Source organism: Vombatus ursinus, unplaced genomic scaffold (genome assembly GCF_900497805.2).
Source record: "Vombatus ursinus unplaced genomic scaffold, bare-nosed wombat genome assembly UNPS02014791.1, whole genome shotgun sequence".
Lineage (NCBI taxonomy): Eukaryota > Metazoa > Chordata > Mammalia > Diprotodontia > Vombatidae > Vombatus > Vombatus ursinus.
In genome coordinates, this window is record NW_020954569.1 from 27,414,997 (window position 1) to 27,436,158 (window position 21,162).

At 39.5% G+C, this 21,162-nt stretch overlaps 1 protein-coding gene across 4 annotated transcripts in view; it reads right to left on the reverse strand.

Annotated features, from left to right (window-relative positions):
- The window catches only part of TRIO (trio Rho guanine nucleotide exchange factor), a 505,121-nt gene extending 485,665 nt beyond the window's left edge, over positions 1-19,456 (reverse strand). For 3 of the 4 annotated variants that reach the window (XM_027868780.1, XM_027868781.1, XM_027868782.1), the window contains exon 1: positions 15,956-16,020. In XM_027868780.1, the coding sequence (XP_027724581.1) occupies positions 15,956-16,004 (49 nt within the window). In that variant the 5' untranslated portion in view covers positions 16,005-16,020. Of the gene's footprint in view, positions 1-15,955; positions 16,021-19,278 lie in introns of those variants that run through there. The other variant, XM_027868779.1, reaches the window with a different exon arrangement.
- Between the last annotated feature and the right edge of the window lie 1,706 nt (positions 19,457-21,162).

Sequence of the window (21,162 nt, forward strand, 5' to 3'; positions counted from 1 at the left end):
TAAAATGAAAGAAAAAAAGTAAGATAACTATTTTAGTTAATAGCCAAGCATAGGAAGTTGAGGCTTCCCTTGAAAATTCCCTCTAGACTGTTACGAACTAAAGAATCCTCAGGCTCAGCTAGGCTCACTTGCTACAAATACATTACAAAGTACAGGGAAGGAATGTCTATTCTTTTCTTGTTTAGTACCAAACCTTCCTTATGAATTTCTAGAAGAGCCTGTAGTAACCCTTTGTATACAATTAACAAAAACCAAGGCACAGTCACCTTTTTTTTTTCAAAGCCAGATGCTATTTTTCTCTGACACCAGAAAAAGAAAAATCTGGTTTGAGTCTTAAACCTAAGGAAGATTTGTCAGAACCCTTTGTTGATTAGTGGGGAAGGAAAAATTACTTTACTAGCAAGTCATTGGTTTCCTACAACAGCACTATTCTTCCAGAATCAAATGATTCAGCTTTGCAGGGGCTGAGATGTGTCACCTATTCAGTTCAGCTCCCCTCTGCTTTCTATACCATGAAAAATTCTAAGCCAAGAAAACCTGACATTTAGCAAGTTAATTGTAAATCTTTTTCCTTGCCAAAATGCCCAGTTTTAGAAAGGCATAGTACAGAGAAAAGATGAATAAGTAAATGACCTTTTGGCCTAAATTATCAAAACTTTATCTTATTCTTGTAAAGAAAAATGCATTATTTTAGTTCATTCCTGGTGACTCTATAGTTTAGGGAATTATACACTCACAGAGACACTTCCCAGAAATCCAAAAGAGCACTGAAGTAAAAAAGAAGCAACATTAAATCTTCTCGAGAGGGTTCCAGGTGAAGCAATAACTATTCATGCAAAAACTGTTTTTAGAGGCATTGGTAACTGAAGTATTCTAACACAAGATATAGTTTGTCTCCTACACCAAACTCAGACTTTAATTGACTCCTACAGAAAGATAAACTATAAACGAACCCCCTTCATACCCATTCTACATTCATTATGTGTATGTGTATTCATGTATTGATATACACACACACACACATATTAAATTATTATTCACTGAACCTTTTCCAGGTCTCTGTGAATCAAGTAATTAACTTAGAAGACAATATTATGCCTTTTTTCATAACAATTGTTACTTTTACAAAAGTCATGATTAGACTGTCATTCATCACATATGCTTGAGGGCAGGAACTATATCTTTTTCTTTTCCATTTCCCCATCCCCAGTGCCTCACACATAGTAGGCACTTAATAAATGTTTTTTCAATTGAATGGCATTTTTCTAGGTTTATTTCTTCTTGAATATATCAATAGACAGTAAGACACTAATGTGGCCTAGCAGTTCTTTTGTGTTAAATATACCTTTGGGAAGTCCCACAGCATGACTTCATCTATTTTGTTTTGGTAACTGATGGGCAATATAATAATCCAAAGAGTAGTTGAGAACACTGGTTACAGATCTGAATTTCAATTTAACATTAAATTGAATAGTAACCAACAATAATGATAATTAGCTTTATAGCGTTAGGATATTTTTGAATGGTAACAACTAGCTAACCAAAACCCCACCCCCCAAACTCAAAAACCCAAACAGTCAAATTACAACTAAATTAACCGTATGAATTTTAGTCACGTCACCTAGTTACTAATTGTAGTTTATGATCAAAGATATTTTAATAGATTATTAAAAACATCTGGGCATTTCTCACAACAAAGAGCATGCCAATTATATTCTCTTAATTCTATCAAACTTCAAAACCTTAAGTCAAAAAAGAAAAAGGCAACATTTAAGAAGAGTAAACTTTAGGAAAAAAAATTTGGACAAGCCAAGTAAAATCGGTATTTGCATGTTCTTAAATCAAAATAATACTTTCTACTTATGTAACGATCAACTCTCAAAATGTTATCAACATTATAATGACATGATAATGGCTAGCTTTCCTCTTTCTCTCCTCAAAATGGCAAAAACCTCAGTGTAAAAATCAGCCTTGTACAGAGAAACTGATATTAAAGAAAAAATAGCAAAGAAAATATGAGATTGCACCCTTTTCAATACTGGTCACAAGAGGGACTGGATGAGAAAGTGAGATCAATGAAAATTCATCACTACCACTACAAAAACTGTTTAAAAGACAAGCCATACTGACCATATATAAGAGTTTGTATCACAGCTGATATATTTATATAGTGCTCCAAAAGATGTTTTACATAAATCAAATCATTTATCTTTCTAAAAGAGGGCAACAGGTTTCCTTTTTTCCAGCATAGAAGAAATACCAAATGGGAAATAACCTTTCTCACAACCACAGCATTACATCAAATACAGGAGCATTGCAATGAATAATAGCTGGGAAACGAGCAGATGCAATGACATAGCTATACAGTATCTAGGAGCCACTCCACCCATTGTGTTAAACTATCCTAAAAACAAAGCTTGGCAGCTTCTCCCCACTTGATTTCTTTCTTTTTATCCTATCTAATCCCTTTCAAACATATCTTATTCCCTTTTATTTTTTTTTAGTCTTTTAAAGATTTTGGGATGGAAACTCATGATTTCCCTTACCTTTCTAAAATGGGAACTGAAACTATTTGTCACAATCAAAGACCCACCTTTTGCACCCTCCCTTTTTTTTTTTTTTTTGTAAATTTTAATAAAGAAAAGTTCAGGATTTTACAGGGTATGATAGCCTCTCTGTCTGGCTCTTCAACCCCCAATTACAACAAAGGAAATTGTCTTTACAATGCTAAAGTCTAAGTTAAGGCAGCCAAAAAAATAGACAGCTGACATTTCACTCAGCAAATTTTTACCAAGAATTTGAGGCAGGTGGGAGCAAGCCAGTGAAAATTCAACATGCCTCAATTTGAAAGATATGTCTATGGTTAAGTTAAAAGTAGCGTAATTTTTAATGAGGTAAGAAGAGAGAAGACATAAAATAACAAATTATAGGGCTCTTAATATGAGTAGAAATGTTTGCTATACCTTGGAATCTTGGGTGGTGGTAAGGAAATAAAGTTCCACTTCACCTACCATAGTTTTCCTTGGAATAGCACGAGATTCATAAGCAAGATGATGGAATATGAATTCACTTTTCAACCATTATATAAGATCACTCCTTAACCTTCATGTATTTTTTTTGTACACCAAGGTGTAAATAGATACACACACAGTATCAGATACTGCTGTCAGAATTATAAAAACAATTATACAGTATCTTAATTGACTACAGAGGTATCAAGCCCTAGAAAGAGTTGCTTAAAGGAAGTGCCTCCACTTCCTTTTCTTTCATTTATTTCTCAACCCATTACAATCAGACTTTCTACCTTATCATTAAACTAAATCTGTTTTCTCCAAGTCAACAAAGGTCTTAGGAGGCATTGTAGTGTACTGGAAAGGGCCTCAGATTGGAGTGTTGGAAATCTTGATTTTAATCTTGGCCTTGGGTGAGTTGCCTAATCTCTTATAGTCTCAGTTTGCTCATCTGTAAAAGGAGAGGGCTAGATTAGATGTCCTTAAAAGTTCCTTGAAACTTTCTATCTACTTTCTGATAATCTTACCCATATCTGTGCCTTTGCCTAGGGCAGTCTTCCAGGCCTGAATGTTCATTCCTTAACCTGTATTTCTTGGGATGCCAAGCTTTCTTCAGGGTTCAGTGCAATCAATTCCTCCTACAAAAGGCCTTTCCTGATCCCACCAGTCACCAAACCTTCACCTTCTCAAAAAAATTACCTAATTGATATTATATCTATACTTATAAGCACAGTGTCTTTCACACAGTAGGTGCTTAAGAAATGTTTATTGACTGATTGATCGATAAGTGAATATATTGCTTCCTAGACAGATTATAAGGTCCTTGAGAGTAGGTAACCTTTAATTTTTGACTTTATATATTGAGAAAAGTGCCTGGAACATAGATAATGCTTAATAAATGTTTCTTGGTTGATTGATTACATTACATGAGCCTGGAGGTGGGAAGCAAATCTCTTTAGACAATACAATGCTGGAGCAGCTAGGTGGTGCAGTGGATAGAGCACCAGCCCTGGAGTCAGGAGGACCTGAGTTCAAATCCAGCCTCAGAGGAGCTGTGTAACTCTGGGCAAGTCATTTAATCCCAATTGCTTCACCAAAAAAAGAAAGAAAGAAAAAAAAAGATAATACAATGTTAATGTCCCTTTCCTGTAAAACTTTCCCCTCCATTAGTAAGGGAAAATCTTTATTAGTTTAGCCATAAGGGGAAATATAAATTAAGGAATTTAAGGGAGAGGGAGTAAGTAGGTATTTAACATTAGGAGTAAGGTGTAGTAGAAAGAGTACTAGATTTGGAGTCAAGCTACTTGAATTCAAACCTGATACTACTTCTGACCAAGTGACCTTGAACAAGTCACTTTACCCATTTAGGCCTTAGTTTCCTCATCTGTAAAATTTAGAGGTCAAACTATATTATTTCTAAGGTCCCTTCCAACTGTAGATGGTTGGTAAATCAATTATCCCAGAGCCTCAGAAATATTGATTTTTTTTTTCCTACTGTACTTGTATTACTCTTCATTATGGTCTTTTTTTTGAACAGCCCATTTGACAAATAAGATCTGATTCCTAATACAATAACCTAGCTTTACCATGCCTCCCCAACCCAGAAGCAGACCTTGGGGAAATAGTTCTTTGGCTATTCCCCCCAAAAAAAGGTTTGCATTACATCAAAAAGGTAAAGGATAGGAATGAGGGGGAAGAAGAAGGTTCCAGACACAAAACACTATGATCCCTACCAAATTAAATATTTGTAAAGAGCTTAGTATAGTACCTGGAACATTACAAGTATTTAACAAATGCCTAGGCCCTTCTCTCCCTTTTCCCTGTCCATTTGGTTCCCCCGGCAATAGAACAACTACCGTATTTCAGTATTGCATATGAAATATATGATAATTTGATTTTATTTCTCAGAAATATTAGTAAGGATTAGCCAATATCTGCCTGGCCAATTATAACACACACGCACACACACACACACACACACACACACTTTCATGCACAGTTTTTTAGGACACTGCTCTTGACTTATAAAATAGTGTGGCATTCTAATGTCAACTCAACAATTAACAACAGTATTTAGCTATTACACAACTAATACCAATAAACAATTGCATGTATTTGTGTAGGGATTTGCAATTAAGAAGTGTTTTTACATACAATCACCTCATTTGATTCTCATAACAATTCTGTGAGTTGTAAATGCTAGTGTAAGCATTTACCCTATTTACCCCATGAGGTAACTGATGCTCTGAAAGATGAAGTGATTAGCCCTAGGTTACATAGCTAATGAGTGGTAGACATGGATGCCTCATGCAAAATCCAATTTTCCTTCCACTGTACCTGAATGCCTTACAATAATCATCATCATTGAGTGATTAAAAAATGATGTATACCTGGGGAAAAACAAAACATATGGGCTGGTCTTGTACAGAGAAAGCAAAGGATAACTAAGCCCCATGAAATGTCAAGCGGCCTAGAGAAAGCACATTACAGGTTCTTCTTGATTTTTTTCTGTTTGTTTGGTTAGTTGGTTTTTATACGATGACATGGTCAAAAGTCATACAAAGTGAAAAGCTTAGGGTGGGCTGTGATCTGCCCATTGGGGAAAAACACTCACCATCATGTCCACCACACCTTGTATCTGTCCCCTTCTCTCTACCCACACAAGCTCTGGTGCTCATCACTATCCTCACCTGAGCAACTAGGTGGTGAAGCGGATAGAGTAACTGAGTTCAAATATGATCTCAGATATGTATTAGCTGTGTGACCCTGGGCAAGTCATTTTACCTCTGCTTGCCTCCATTTTTTCATCTATAAAATGGGGATAATAATAGCACCTACCTCCCAGGGCTGTTGTGAGAGCCAAATGAGATAATAATCATAAGGCACTTAACATTGTGCCTGGCACATATTAAGTGCTATATAAATGTAAGCTGCTATTCTTATTCTTATTATTGTCAGCAGCAGCATCACTTTTCACCTAGACTACTGAAATAGTCTTCTAATTTACTTCACTGCTTCAAGTCTTTCCCCACTCTAATACATCCTCTAAATAACTGTCAGACTGATTTTCCAAAAGTCAAAGCCTAACCATGTCATTCTCCTCAATAAAATATTGACTCTAAAATCCAATATGAACTCCTCTGGCATTTAAAACCTTTCACAACTTGGTCCTAAACTACCTTGCCAACTTAATTATATATTATTTTCCTTCCCATACTCTACATCCAGTGAAACCTGGTCTTCCTGTTGTTCAAATATGGCAATCAACTTGCCATCCCTCTTTGCTTTTGCACTGGCTATCCCCTATGCCTAGAATGCACACCTCAAGTGTTATATTGCACATGACGACTTTCCTGGTTTCAACAGTTTACAGTGCTGCTCTGCATCAATCATCTTGTATCTTTTTCATATATACTTATGTACACAGTGTGTCACATAAGTCTTAGGGTAGTTTTAAGCTATTAAACCTCAAAAGTACCCTAAGACTTGGGACTATACACACACGCACATATACAAACATACATATATGGACATATATTACGTGTATATGTGTGTGTCTGCCAATAGAATATAAGCTCTTTGAACTTGTGACCCCTGAGTTGAGGGCCGTTGAGTTACACTTTCGAATACAAAATTGTTAGTAAATCCTGACGGATTCACAGGATCCAAAATGAGAATTGATACCTAAGGGTCATTGTAAAAATAGAAGAGTATTTTTAGTCAAAAAGAAGATGTATACTATCAATAAGCTTGTATATGTTGGTTTTCTATGTTTATTGGTTATCTTGAAAAATATTCTGGTTTGGTTTTTTTTTTCAGGCAGAGCAAGTACTTTGATCAACCTATATTTTTTAATATGTTGATAAATTAGCAAATGTTTATTTGTATCCTGTGTGATGTATAAATAAGAAATACCTATTTAGTAAGAAATTAAACAAACTGACACAGTGGATAAATCGTTGCAAAGGAATAAATTGTTTCACTTAATGAAACCAGAGTTTTTTCCCTTCCAACTAGAATAAATTATATTATCTATCCAGGTCTTCTTCAGGAAAAAAATTTTTAACATTTGTTATCCAATTCTTTGGTAGGTTCTGAAATTTATTTTTACCACTTAAAATTTTCTCTTACTTGGTGTAAATTTCTTAAAAGTCATTTAGAAAGTTCTTTATGTTTTCATTGTTTAATATTTCTCATTTGATAAAATAGAACTAAGAAAAAAAAAGAATAGAAGTTCTTTGAAAGGAAGGTTAGGTTCACTTTTGTCTCTGTATTCCCAGGGTCTAGGACAGTAATTGGCATTTAAGGGCACTTAATAAATGTTGACTGATTGATACCACTATATCATAGATCCATCAAATGAAAGATATTACCTCAACAAATTCCACACAATTACTTAGAAACCAGATTATTGTTGTAAGTATCCTGGAGAAAATCAACTAAATTAATATTTTAGAAATCCACAATGAAATCCTTCATTTGAACCACTCACCATAAGGAAATTGTCCTTGTTAAGGATAACATAACTGTGCAATTTGGTTAACTGAACTGGTATACAGAGGAAAAGAATTGGAAAAAAAATGCTATCATATTAACACAGTCTTAATCTCTAGGACTCATAAGAAACTAGGACAAGCTCAAATGAGATTGAATGTAAGGAAGCAATTCTAAAATAAAAATAATTAATTCATTTTGTCACCATGATGCTCTACTTATTTAAAGCAGTCATAGTCGTTTTTATAATGTACTTGAACAGTAGTGAGGGTTAGCAAAAATTCTTCAGGACATTTTTTAGTGAAGTGACCATTTTTATGGGTGAAGAATTTTTAAAAATTTTATTAGAAAAGATGTTATAAAATATGTCTCAATTTTTTAGCTGCTAAAATGCCAAATGCAACTTCAACCTCAAAGTCTCTTATTAAGAACGTCTGCTGAAATGTACATGTTTATGCCACTATTCCAGTCAAGCAAAACCTTTTTTCTAAACAGTTGCATACAATTTCAAAATAGCTGCCAGAGCTATTACACATTGTATTTTAAACATCTGAAAAGTTAAATAAACTGACCTAAAGGAAAATAAACTTTGAAAAAATGTATATCATCAGAGTTTTACACATCCAGCAATTAAAGTACAAACTAAGTGCATATATAAGAGAGCAGGCAAATCAGAATAATTTAAACTTCCCAAAGTAAATATCACTTCTTTACTGAATACATCTCTCTCCATAGTTTGTGAATGTCACTATGACTATTAAACTGAAGACTAACTATAAACAATAGGGTATCAATTTTATATATACACTACACATTTCATGATCAATCTCTATTCCATCTTCCTTCACAAAAATGCACATAACTGTGCAATGACACTCAATATTTTAAGCACAGTAAGTACGCACATCACTCATATGAATTCAATACAGATTTTAAATGAGACTATGACATTACCATCCCTTTTTTCATTTAGACTCAAATCACCTCTTCTCTAGAATCTCACAATTTTATGATTCTTAACAACTTTTCCAAGATACAAACATTATTTCTCTAAGAAAAAATGCATATCGAGGAAACTCCAAACCCCACCGCACACTCCCCAAAAATATTCCCAAGTGCTACACTTTCAAATATGAATTTTTCCCAAGGTCCAAATGATTACATTTGTGTTTAAGGTTGGTCACATTGCTTTAAGTCAAGCTTGAAACAGCATATTTTAACGCTTATGCATTCATCTTCAAAATAGGAGATAAACTAGGAAAGTCAATTTTGTTCCCTCAGAAGATGAAGAAACCAAAAAGAGAAAAGATCTAGTGAGTTTCTGATCTCTGCCTACCTACTTCCAAAGGTCCATTACCTGACAAAAGGAAAAAAATTATTCTGCTTAGGTACAAAGGGCAAAAAGTAAGACTAAAGGTCAAAAGGTCTGGTGCTAGGAGAGAAGTTTCAGCTCTACATGAGGAAGAACTTTCCAGCCATCAATTCAATGATTTAATTTTAAAAAAAATTGATTAAGCTACTCCAATATGCTACTATATCCTACTGTGTTAAGCACAAGGGAGACAATGAATGGAACAGTCAAATAGACCCCAGTGTCTAAGGTAGCTTAAGTTCTTCTGAGGAGGGAGGGATGGGACAAGTAATGTAACACAATTGAATATAAAGTATATGTAATTTCTGAGAGGAGAGGAATAGAGCACTAACAATTGGGGACAACAACAAAGACTTCCTGGAGGAGGTGTCACCTGATCTTAGTCAAGAAGGGAACTGTCCAACAATGAAATAGGCTGTCTTTTATTGCCAAGAGCGTTTAGACTGAAGATAGGTTAATTTTCAGAATTTCTGTAGAAAGAATTTTTGCATGGTATAAGTGATTGGATTAGATGACCTCTGAAGGCCTTTCCAACTCTAAATTCTAGGACAAAATGACCTCATATCACCACTACTACAAGCCATCTATCACTTTAGCCACACTTGAGGTTATCAGATTCGGTATTATTTTGCTCTGCAGTCCACTTAGAATAAATAGAAAAACAACCAAAGAAAATATATTGTACACACTTTTCTTCATCTAAAAAAAAATGTTAAAATGTTTGCATACAACAAAAAAGAGTATTAAAGGTACACTACACTTGCCAAGCTACATAACCAAAGTGCCTCTCTTTCAACCCTGAAGCAAGAGTAAAGAAGGTTCCTTAGGGCAGATCTATATAAGGACCATTATAATGCATTCCCCATATGCACAGCTGCTCCTCCCAAGAAGAGAATGCTTAATGGGAAAAATTACATTAATTTATAACTGCACTTCATGGAAATATATGCTGCAAGAAAAATAAAGCACGGTTCATTCACCTAGTCATAGCCAATACAAAGCAATCTGCATCTAGAAACTAATCTCACAGACCCAAATCTTCAAGGGTAAGGCTGTTTATGGGAATGGAGGTTCCAGAAATTTACTAATTTACAACCAAACAAGGCAGAACTTTGCTCAACACAAATATTTCTTCTAACATACATTCCCTATTATCCTTATTAATTGGAGGGAAGCACAGGCATGAATAATCAAAACAACCAGTTAGCCAAAACTAATTTATGCTATATTAAAAGTCACAGAATCATTTAGCCAGCAGGGTAGGCTTTGAAATGTGTATTTATACTTAGATTTGAACATGTTTTCTCATCTGAAAAATAACTTCTATTCAAATAATGATTTGTGAAGACCACACTAATGTTGAGAAACTGTTTATTTCCCCCATCTTATCCATTCCATTTAACTCTACTCTAAAACTATTCTATGAATGCTTTTTTAATTTTCAGATTAATATACAGTTTACATTCTCTCAAACATTCTTAAAGGGACAGTGATTATGAGTTTAGGTTTCAAAGAACTCAGCATGTACATTTTGGAAGCAGTAATGATATAAGATTAAAAAGAAATACAAAAAAGTATTTTTAGTAGACAGTAACTTCAGAATAAGCTTAAGAATAAGATTATCCATAATTAAAAATGAACTGTACTTAAGACTATTGATCACCTTTAAAAACTGGAAAATTCCATTGGAAAACTCTATTCTGTTACCTTAGTTTCTATTTAACTAATATCACGAGTGAAATAAAATCTGTAGCTATTAGATGCTGTGTTGAGTAGGAAGTCAGTAGTAGAGGATGTTACTAAAAGGGTAGAATGAATTGTTGGGCCTAAATAGCTAGCATTTATATAGCACTTAATCCCCAAAACAATCCTGGGAGGTGGGTGCTAAGGTCTATCCACTGGGTCCTGTAGCTGCATCCAAGTCAAAATCAAAGAAGTTAAGAATCAAGATGATTCACTACCTTATTAAAGATTCTAAAAAAAAGGGAGAAATTAGAGAAAAACAGAGGATTATAGAAAGGAATTGTCCTCTTTTCTCCTTTCTCCACTTCTCAAATGCTACCTTCTTCGTGAGGCCTTCTTATTAAAAATACTCCTCTCCTTGGATCTCACATTGTACTTGGTTTCCACCTCTCATATACCTAAGTATTATTATGTATTATAAGTATTTTGTGTCATATCTGCCTATTAGATTGTGTGTCCCCTTTCCCCCCCATGGGTTAACATAGTATTCTGCTCATGACAAATATTTTAAAAATGTTAGTTGAATCTGACATTTTTTTTTCTCCCTCAACTTTTTGTTTTTCCTTCCTCTTCAGAGAAATAGCCTATAGTGTTACCCCCTCCCCCCCAATTGTTTAGGACAATATATGCTAGCCATTATTCTTTCTCCTGCCCTAACTAAGTAAGCCACTGTTGGCAGAACTCTTTATTCAGACTCAATCCCCTTTATTTCTCCATGAAACAACTCTAGTTTAATAGGTTATAGGATAGAAGCAAGGCAAACAGTAGGAAATTAAGTCCTAGAATCAAGCAACAAGCATTCATTGAAAACTAAAATACTGGGCCTTTCTTTGACAAAGATGACACTACTGATCTATCTGTCACTGCTAGGATATGAACCCTGTGTCAGTTGTACAAAAATGACTGGTGTGCTAAGCCCTACCATCTTCAAAAACTGGGAAGTTTACTGGATTTGGACTCAAGAGGGATTGAGTTCAAATACTGACTCTGACCCGACTACCTGTGTGACTGTTAGCAACTAACCAGATTTACATCTCTGAGCCTCAGTTTCCACACGCATAAGATGAATGGTTTGGAGTAGACATGGTCTCTTGTCCCTTCATGCAATTTCCTAACTTTGCAATATTTTAATTAAAGAATTTATCCATCCCAGTCAGCTTAGTTTATCAAGGTTCAGTCTGATAGAAGATGTGTACCCCCAAAGAATGCTCTTCCTGGTCAAACCTAGAAATGGTGGAGTATCTTTCAAATTGATCTGTGTTTTCTATTATATAGAAAATCACTTATCATACTTAATGTCTGTGATTCTAAAAAGTATCTTATAAAAGCAATTAACTTACAATAAATAAAAAAACTAATTCATTATACCACCTCTTAATGAAGGATGTTTATTTTGGTATTTTAATTTTGGAGGAAAAAAAGGTTTATTCCCACTAACAGAAGGGACTTTACTAGGCAATAAAGTGTGGCTACTGATTAGGAATTTGATTATTTTCTGGAGTTCTGCCAATGGTAACAAATAAAATCCCATTTTCTGAGTGTAAAACTTGTGAATATAGAGAAATGACCAGTCCATATATGAAATTAAAATATATCTCTCACTATCAGAAACAGTGAAAATAATTAATTAATAAATTTGAAAGTATCTTTTGATTTATAGTGAATTTTAATGCATGATACAGAACATATTTTGTTTTCTACCACATATTCTTTGTCACCACTATCTTATCAAATCGGGTGCTTCATTCTGTACCTAACTATTGACATTAAAAGCTTTCATTTTAATATCTATGGATAATTAAATTGCATGATGGGGGCAGGGAGAGAATAAGCATTTATATAGGTCCCACTACATGCCAGGCACTTTGCTAAGTGTTTTACAAATATTATCTCATCTGGAAGAGGCAGAATAATGTCCCATGTCAATAGAACAGTTTAAAAGGTCTCAAGTTCCCTTCAATGAGCACTAAGTCACTCTAGTTTGATTTCTTAAAGTCATTTATAGAATTATTTTTAGATAATACTTCTCTTTTCTTTAAATTGAGTACAGTTGTGCCACCTCAATAAAATAAGACAGCTTGCTCTATCAAAATACATTTCCTTTAGCCTCCTCATACCCTTCTTAAAATATTGAGGTTAACAAATAAATGGTTTTTTTCCCCATAAAAAAACATAGATTTAGTTAGGTCATTCACAGTGACAGTTCAGAAAAGAAAAGAAATCACCCTCCTAACAAAAGATGACAGGTTAAACATGTTAATAAGTTTGGCAAGTTTGCGATTGACTATATAAATAGTGTTAAAAGCATAACTATGGATAAAAGTGTCATTCTCACAATAAGTTGGGAGGAAAAGCATAAAATTAATAATTTTTCAAAAAGTCAATGTGACTTTCCACTAAGAATTTTGTGAGACTTTGCCATATTTTGTTCTTGTTTGGAAAGATGGGGGCCATAACCAAGTGACCACACTTCATGAACCAATGGGGAGAGAAATGTACTTCAGTGACCCAGTGACATTTCAGGACTGACACAAAACCTTTCTCTGTTCTCTCTTTTGATGCCAACCTAAAAACATATTAGCAGGTTAAAAATAATGCATTTACATAAGCACATCACCCTTTTTAAGTCCTGTATGCTGAATAGTAGGTCATGAAAAACTGATTTATTACCACAAGAATAAATCACAGAAATAGATTGGCGATAAAAATTATGAGTCCCAATGGAGTTCAGAACTAATAGAAGCAAATTATTGGATGGAAGAGGTAGGGTAGTATAGTGGGAAAAGCACTAGCCTATAGGAGGCTTTAGATGTGGGTTCTAATATTGGTTCTACTACCAACTAGCAAGGTAACTTTGGGCAAATCATTTAACCTTTCTGGAATATCCGTTTCTTCAACTGAAAAAATGAGAAGATCAGACTAAAAGTATTTTTCAGCTGTAATAGTCTATGGTCTACTCTGCACCCATCTTGTTGATTTATTTGTTCTGTTCTTGGTGGGCTTATTTTTTTTCCCCTTAACATTTAATGCCACAAAGCTTTAGATATATATATACACACACACACATATATATATATATACATATACACACACATATGTATGTATGTATATTACATGCTCAAAAATGATTCTTAAGTGGTTTTTTGGTTGCCAGCAAAGTTCAATTTTTCCTTCATCTTCAGTTATAAAGTATTTCTCTATACATTTGGCTTACTAAAATGAAGGCATAGGCACAAGTGCCAAAAAAAAAACAACAATCCAAAACCAACAACAACAAAAGTATTATAGTGGTGCCATAAACTCTGCTCTAACTGAAGCAAAGAAGTCATCATTTATTTGAATTCTTGTCTATTAAAAAAGAAAGTCTGGATCATTGCCTGGAGTTCAGGAACCAAGGTGAGAGGATGGTAGATAAAATAATACAAGGAGAAAGAGAGGACATAAAAAGTATGGATGAGTAAGAGGCAGAGATCACTATGCAGGTAAAAGCCCCTGTGCTAGAAGGTGTAATGCAACCTTGAAATTACTATTTTGAGTCTATGTGTTTTCATAGCTAGCAATTTGAAATGTTGAGCCTTGAAGATATTAAAAAACACATGCACACATACACACTATACAATTACCCCCCCAAGAATCTATTCTCCCCAATTAAGTGTTTGTTTCTGTCTAAGAAAGGCAATTCAGAAACCAGATGACAAGTTGTTACTCAATATACCTGGAATGCGAGAACATTTACTTAGACAACCTTGAATCTCCTGATCACCTGCCTCCATCACATTTGTTCTTTAAGACACCTTCCAGTTCTAAATCCTATGATCCTATGATCTCTATGTCAGACTTAGATTCACCCCATTTGCCCTCCCACCAAAAAAGCCCACTTCCCTCTAATTCCCTCTAGTCATCCTAACCCTAACTGACTGGACCGTATGCCAGATATCACTCCTGTAAATGCTAGATCAAGAGATCTAGGTCACTGGTTCAGAGTTAAGACTTATCTTTACTAAGAAAGAAGAGCAAAGAAGCTTCAATGATGTAGAATCAGAATGGAACAGGGCAACAGCTTCCTACTTGTAATCCAAACCTACTTTGGCTCCTGGACCCAAGTCAGACACCTAGTCCCCAGAGGAATGCAGGAAGCATGCAAATGTGTTGAGTATCTGGTTCAGCTCAGGGATTGGATTGAACAACAACAAAAAAGACAGAACTTCAAAGAAAGAGGCAGAACAAGAAGCCCTAATATGAATCAGATTGACTTCGGGTCACCTAGATAGTGCTTTCTGGGTTACTCAGACCTAATCAGTTGGTCTCCTTACTATCTACAGTAGAGTTGTAATGAAACCTTTCCTTGATAGCACCAAAATTTCATCTTTAGGTCATAAAAGAATTTCTAATGGAGAACAATTGCACATAGAGTCTGCTCTGTGACAGGTGGCAGTGGTGGGGTAAGAAAGGCAGGACAGAATTTAGCTTATTTAGGGGAGTGGAGAGAAGTGAAATATTTTCTGATCTAAAGGAAATGTTACATTAGCTGAATAAAAACTATAATGATTCTTCTGTATATTTCCCCTAACCTTCAGCATTCAAGACCCTGCTTTCAACTTAACCTGTAAGGTTAGAAGGGATAAAATCAGGGAAGAAATCAAACCCAATTTGACACTGAAAAGTCAGCAAATACTCTAAAAACTGCCCTACTGGAATGAATTAAACAATTCTGCCTTTGAAAGAGGGAAAAAGAAGGCACACTTGCCATATATTTTCTGTATCTGTATCTGTAGCTTCTACAGTAGATGTAACTTCTGTCTCTGTTGATCTTTCTGGAACTGCTGAAGAAACCAATAAATTGCTCCCTGTGACCCAGATTACTAAACTGATTTCACCAAATCTCTTGGGATTTGCTTTTAAAAGGCAACTGAGAAATATCAGTCAATTCCTTTCTCCCCCCGAAGCCATCTGCCTCTTGAGACCAGGAGTGCCTTTCTGGCTCAAAGCAAAGCCCCCAGTTCTTGCCTCCTGCCATTTGGCTGTTTGCATCCAAGGGGTTCCCCTCTCTCTCCGTCTGATGAGCTCAGTCCCAGACCAGCATCAAGCCACCATCCCTTCTCCATCAAACCTCACCTCTTTAACAACCTTTCCGTTAAAAGGCATCCTTTGCATAACTGCCCTTCCCTTCTTTCCTGTGGTCCGTTGGGACCAATTCAATCATCACCTCTAGCCACTGGCGGCGATTTCTTCCTTAAACCCAAGTCGTCATCAGAATCCCCCCCCCCCCCCACACACAAACACACACCGATTGAGGGAGGCAAAAGCCTGGTGATATGGACAGAGCGATACCAACCTAGCCCGCCCGGTTCCCCTTCTTCGGGTTTCCAGCGGTGAGTCTGCATTTTCCTGGCCTCCTCTCCGCTTTGAAACAACGCATCCACAGCGAAAGCAGACTAGCAGAGCTTCTACTGCCTCCGCTGCCGCTACCCTCGCGGTCCCCTCCTCCTCTTCTTCCTCCTCCTCCTCTTCCTCTTTGGGAGAGTGCGTGAGCGGCTGGGGATTGAGAGGGAGTGGAGCTGCTGGGAGCAACCGGAGGAGGAGAAGGAGGGGCTGCCAGGGCCAGGCTCGCGCGGGATCTGGGGAGGAGTGGGAAGGAGGAGGAGCAGGGTGCAAAAGGGAGGGGGGCGGTAGTCACATCGCGCGCCTCAACCCCTGTTGCTTGCTGCTGCTGCTGCTGCGGTGGCAGAGGGGGACCCCCCCCCACCCCCGGCGGCGCTGCGCAGAGCGTTCCAGGGCTTTGGGGGCACTGGAGAATCCACCCGCGCTGCTTCTTAGTGTCTCTCCAAGCAACATGCAGCCTTCCCGGTCTTCCACCGCCCCCCCACCCCCCACATCAAACAGGGGGAGGATCCAATCTCAGGCAGTCTGTCCCACTCTCGGTTCAGCCTGCCTCCCCACAGCAAGCGATCCAATGCCTAAGGGATCCAGGCAGCTCTCGCCTTCTCGAGGTGAGCAGCTGTTCCCTCTCTCCCTCCCGTCACCAGGACAAGGAGAGTCCCAAGAGAAGGGCCTGCTGTAAGAGTGAGGGTTGCATTTTCACGCCAGCAGAAGGAGACTGTCAAATATTACCCTTCTAAAAATCTACCACGATTATACGTGACTCAGTAGCGACATCGGCCTCTCCATCGATTCTCAGGAAAATCCACAGAAGAATTTTGCCAACGTTATGCTGACATTTTAAATGCTATCATTTTTCAGTCTCCTCTTTCCACCTTTACCTTAAGATGTTCAGTAGGCCTGCAATAGTATTAGCAATCCCTTGCCTCTAGTCCCAGGTTCTATCCTTGACTGGTCCATACCTTTCTTTCCTCTCTCTAACCCATGCAGACATTTAAAAAACAACGAGAACAACAAAAACTATGAGTACAAGACTTTTTTTAGTCCAGACTGACTCTCAGTTTTATTCCTCCATTTTGACTGGTAAAAGTCACATAAAGGGACTGAAAAAAGCACACTTCCCAGAAAGCTATTTAAATGTTAAGACAGTAAAATGTAATGCCACCACCACATAGGCTCCCTACATGATTTATATCTAATATAATCATAATCGTTATGTGCAAAGTAATATGATACTTATTGAATATGCAAATATTTTTAAGGAATTTTTTTTTAAAGCACTGAACTTGGAGTTACAGAAAGGACTTCAGTTTGAATCCAGTTTAGCTACTTTCTATGTATGATCTTAGGCAAATCACTTATCCTCTCTAGGCCTCAATTTCCTCTTCTGTAAAATCAGGGCAGTTGATGTACCAGATAACCTCTAAAGTTCCTTCCAGCTCTAATAGTTTGATCCTCAAATTCCAGTTTGACTTTTAGGATATGATATGTCTTTCTCTCTCCTCTCCCCCAATAGTGACAGCCATGATAAAATGGGAAAAGGACTTAACTGGGAACCAGGAAACCTGAATTTTAATCCTAGCTCTGTCAGTAACTTTCTGTGGGGCTTTAGGTAGGTCACTTGAAGTCTCTGAGTTTTCACTGCCTCAATGATAACAATAGGGTTTGGACAAAGTGATTTCTAAGGTCTCTTCTATTTTATTAGCTGTTTACTCATCATGTTTACTAATAGAGGGTCTTCTTTGGAGTCTTCAGATTCAAAATGGGGCTTGGATATGCTTTAGAGTGGACATTAGGACTAACTCAGATCGTTCCTGTTCTCTGGACCATTAACGACTCCATACCAGATTACCACTTCTCTTAGTCCCCTCCCCTTCCTATCAACTTTGCCCCAGTCCAGACCCACTCAGTACGAAGGCCTCTGGGAGGATGTGGGTTAGGGAAAAATTCTCTCACATATTGGCCTGAGAGCTGTTCCAGCTTCCAGTGACATGTGTGTCCACAGCCTGCCAAGTGAGCCATCAGTGTTCCACTGGATAATCAGTGGAGTCACTACTTCCTCTAGATGACACATGCTAAATTTCTAAAATCACTCCCTTTTCTTTAGTAAGGAAAAGGCAAGACAAAAATATTCCAAATGTCAGCTTTGTGCTATCTCTCTTTAAAAATGCATTATTATCCTACTTGGATGAAAGGATTTCCCATTTTGAAAGAAGATGACAAAATCAAAGTGGGAAACCTCCTAAATTCAGTAAAAGGATCACTGATAACAGTGGTAACTCACTAGCCACCCTACCTTTAGTTTATTAGGGAGTGTGGGAGAAAAGAAAGATTTTTTTAAAAATTTGGTTAGCAAAAATCAAAGAGATTTACAAACAGTAATGACGGCTTTGCCCCCTACTTGCTCCACGCCAAGCATGCTTGATAGACGTTATTCTTCTTCAAAATACCCCGTCAAATCTTATTTCAACAGACAGGCAAAATGTACAGATGGTCCCCTTTACCTGACAGAGAAAGAAGAGAAACCTAGGAGGGGGAGAGAGGAGAGAAAAAAGAGAAGAGAGAAAATATGAGAGAAGAGAGGAGAAAGGAGAGAGAGAGGGAGAGAAAAAGAGGGAAAGAGAGAGATAGAGAGAGAGGGAGAGGGGGAGAGAGAGGGAGAGGGAGAGAGAGAGACAGAGACAGAGACAGAGAGACAGAGAGACAGAGAGACAGAGAGACAGGGAGATTGAGAATGAGAGAATCTTGTTGAGAGCTACTGGGAAGCCGGCATGTTTCCCTACCCTCGCTACAAGAAAAAGGGAGGTGGGGGGTCGGGGGGTGGAGCTCGCTTAAGGAAAGATCACATCATCGCCTTGGGGGAGGAGGGGGTGGCTCCTAGAGTGGCAACGTGTGTGCAGCACATCAATGCATTCTACTAGAGGAGAGCCACTCGGAGGACACCTACACCCATCCAAAGAGAGACTGGGAGGGGAGAAAAGAATGGGGGTCGCCTCTTAGGCACCCGCAAGATAAGAAATCTTCAATTCAGATTTCTCACTCCAGCCAGACCCAAAGCTGCCAATCACGACCTTAGCTTCTTCCAAGATTTTGGTCCAGCCTCCCCACCCCATACACATACACATCTGGCCACTTCATACCCTTTTCTCTGTTCGTCTGGGCACTCGTCTCCCCACATAAAAGCCACCCCCCCAAACGGGTAGCACTCTAGTTGTTCTGTTTCCTTCGGTGGCCTTAGATTCCCCAGACCCTTAATCCCGGGGTGGCAAGTTCACTCACCAGATCTGAAAAACGCGGTGATGTCGGCCAAGTCCTTGGCTGCCTCCTCGGCCCCTTCACCTGCATTGCCTCCGCCACCGGCGCTAGTGCTGGTGCTGGTGGTGGCAGCGGCCGAGGAAGAGGAGGAGGTGGCGGAGGCGGCGGCGGCAGGGTTAGTGCTGCTGCCGCTGCCGCTCATGGCTGCGGTGGCGGCTCCTCCGGGCAAGACCCCTCCTTCCCTACCGCCCCTCTCCACCTCCTCCTCCTCCTCCTCCTCCTCCTCTACCTCCACCTCCTCCTCCTTCTTCTTCTCCTCCTCCCCCCAGCGAGCTCGTCTCGGGGTCCGGGGAGGAAGGTCCGCCCGCGCGGGGTCTGCTCTTCCAGTCCCTGCTTTGGCTCCCGGCTTCCCCTGGCCGAAGCCGCTGCGGCAGGGACAACAGCGATCCGCGGCAGCTCAGCGCTGCTCTCCCGGGGCCGGAGGAGAAGAGACCGACGAAGCGGAGGCCGGCTGACCAGCCGGCTGCAGAAAGAAGGAGCAAGAGCCCGGGCTGGTGCTGGCGGCTGCGGCGGCTGCTCCCCACAATGAACACAGGGACATACAAGTGTATCCCGATGGAGCGCACGTAGCTCGCTGGAAGGCGAAGCCAGAAAGCACTGCCCGCACGCCCGCCCGCCTGCCTCCCTCCGAAGGGCCGGCTGGGGACCGGCAGGGGCTCAGAGGCGCCCGTGGGGAGGAGGCGGCAGATCCAGACACACAATTGCAGAGGGGGAGGGGAAAAGGGGGTGGGGAAAGGTGCGCCGGGAGAGGGGAGGGGAGGGGAGGGGAGGGGTGGGGAAGGGAAGGGGTGCAATCCGTGCAGCAGGAAGGGGGAAAGGGGGAGAAGGAGGAATTTGCCGCTTCTTCAGCAATCAGGAACCCCAGTGGTGGCTGCTATCCTCCATCTTGATTTCAAATAGGGGAAGAAGGAGGGGGAGGGGGAATCACAGTCGAGAGAACAAGGGTAAAAGGAAAAGGGAGAGAAGGGAAAGGAAAGGGGGAAAAAAAGGTGGAGAGGGAGGGCTTCGGGAATTTCCGGCGAAGATCGTCTAGGAACCCGAGCTTGGACTCGGCTGTAGGAGGGGCCGAGCCGAGTCGAGGGGGAGGAGGTGGAGCCTGACTCCACAGAGGTGGGGCGCAGCTCTAGCTCTAGCTGCAGTCTTTGGTGGGGGTCAGAGGCGGGTTGCTGAGGTGCCCCGCGGCTCCGAGCGGGAAGCCAGGGAGACACGCGCAAGCCCAGCGGGTGTCCAAATTTGGGGCTGGACCTGAATCAACTTCCTTCACCAATTGGGGGTGGAGTGTTGGGGTGTCAAGTTCAGGGGGGTAAGGGCCCCAGATGGCAAAGAGCGTAAGTACTTGTTCGAAATGTGGGAGGTGGAGGGGGGTACTCTAGTCCTAGGGCAGACCACTCCTGCCCCCGTGAGGACTGAATAAAAGTGGCTTTTTCCCCCAGCTGGTGGAACCCTGCGGAATAGATCCCCTTTCCTTCAACCACCTCACCACCCCCATCACCAACACCAACACCCTTTTACAGCCAGAGGTGGAGTCGGATCACAGACTTCCCACCCTCTCCCATTCCCTCTTCACACACACCCACATCTGCTAAGTAGATGAGAAGTTAATAAGGAAGGTAGGGAGGTTCTCGGGAAAGGGGGAGGTGGGCGGTCTGTCTCCCTGTAAAAGAAGTCTGTGTCAATGGCGTCAGTGTCAATCAACAAATGTTACTATACTAGGTGACAGCAGGAGGGGGAAGAGTGAAGTAACAGGGACAGGGAAAGTTTCAAGTTGCAGAGAAGAATGGTGAAGAGTATACACTTTAATTAGGTGAGCAGTAGTTTAGGAAAGGACAGAAAGGCAGAGATGAAGAT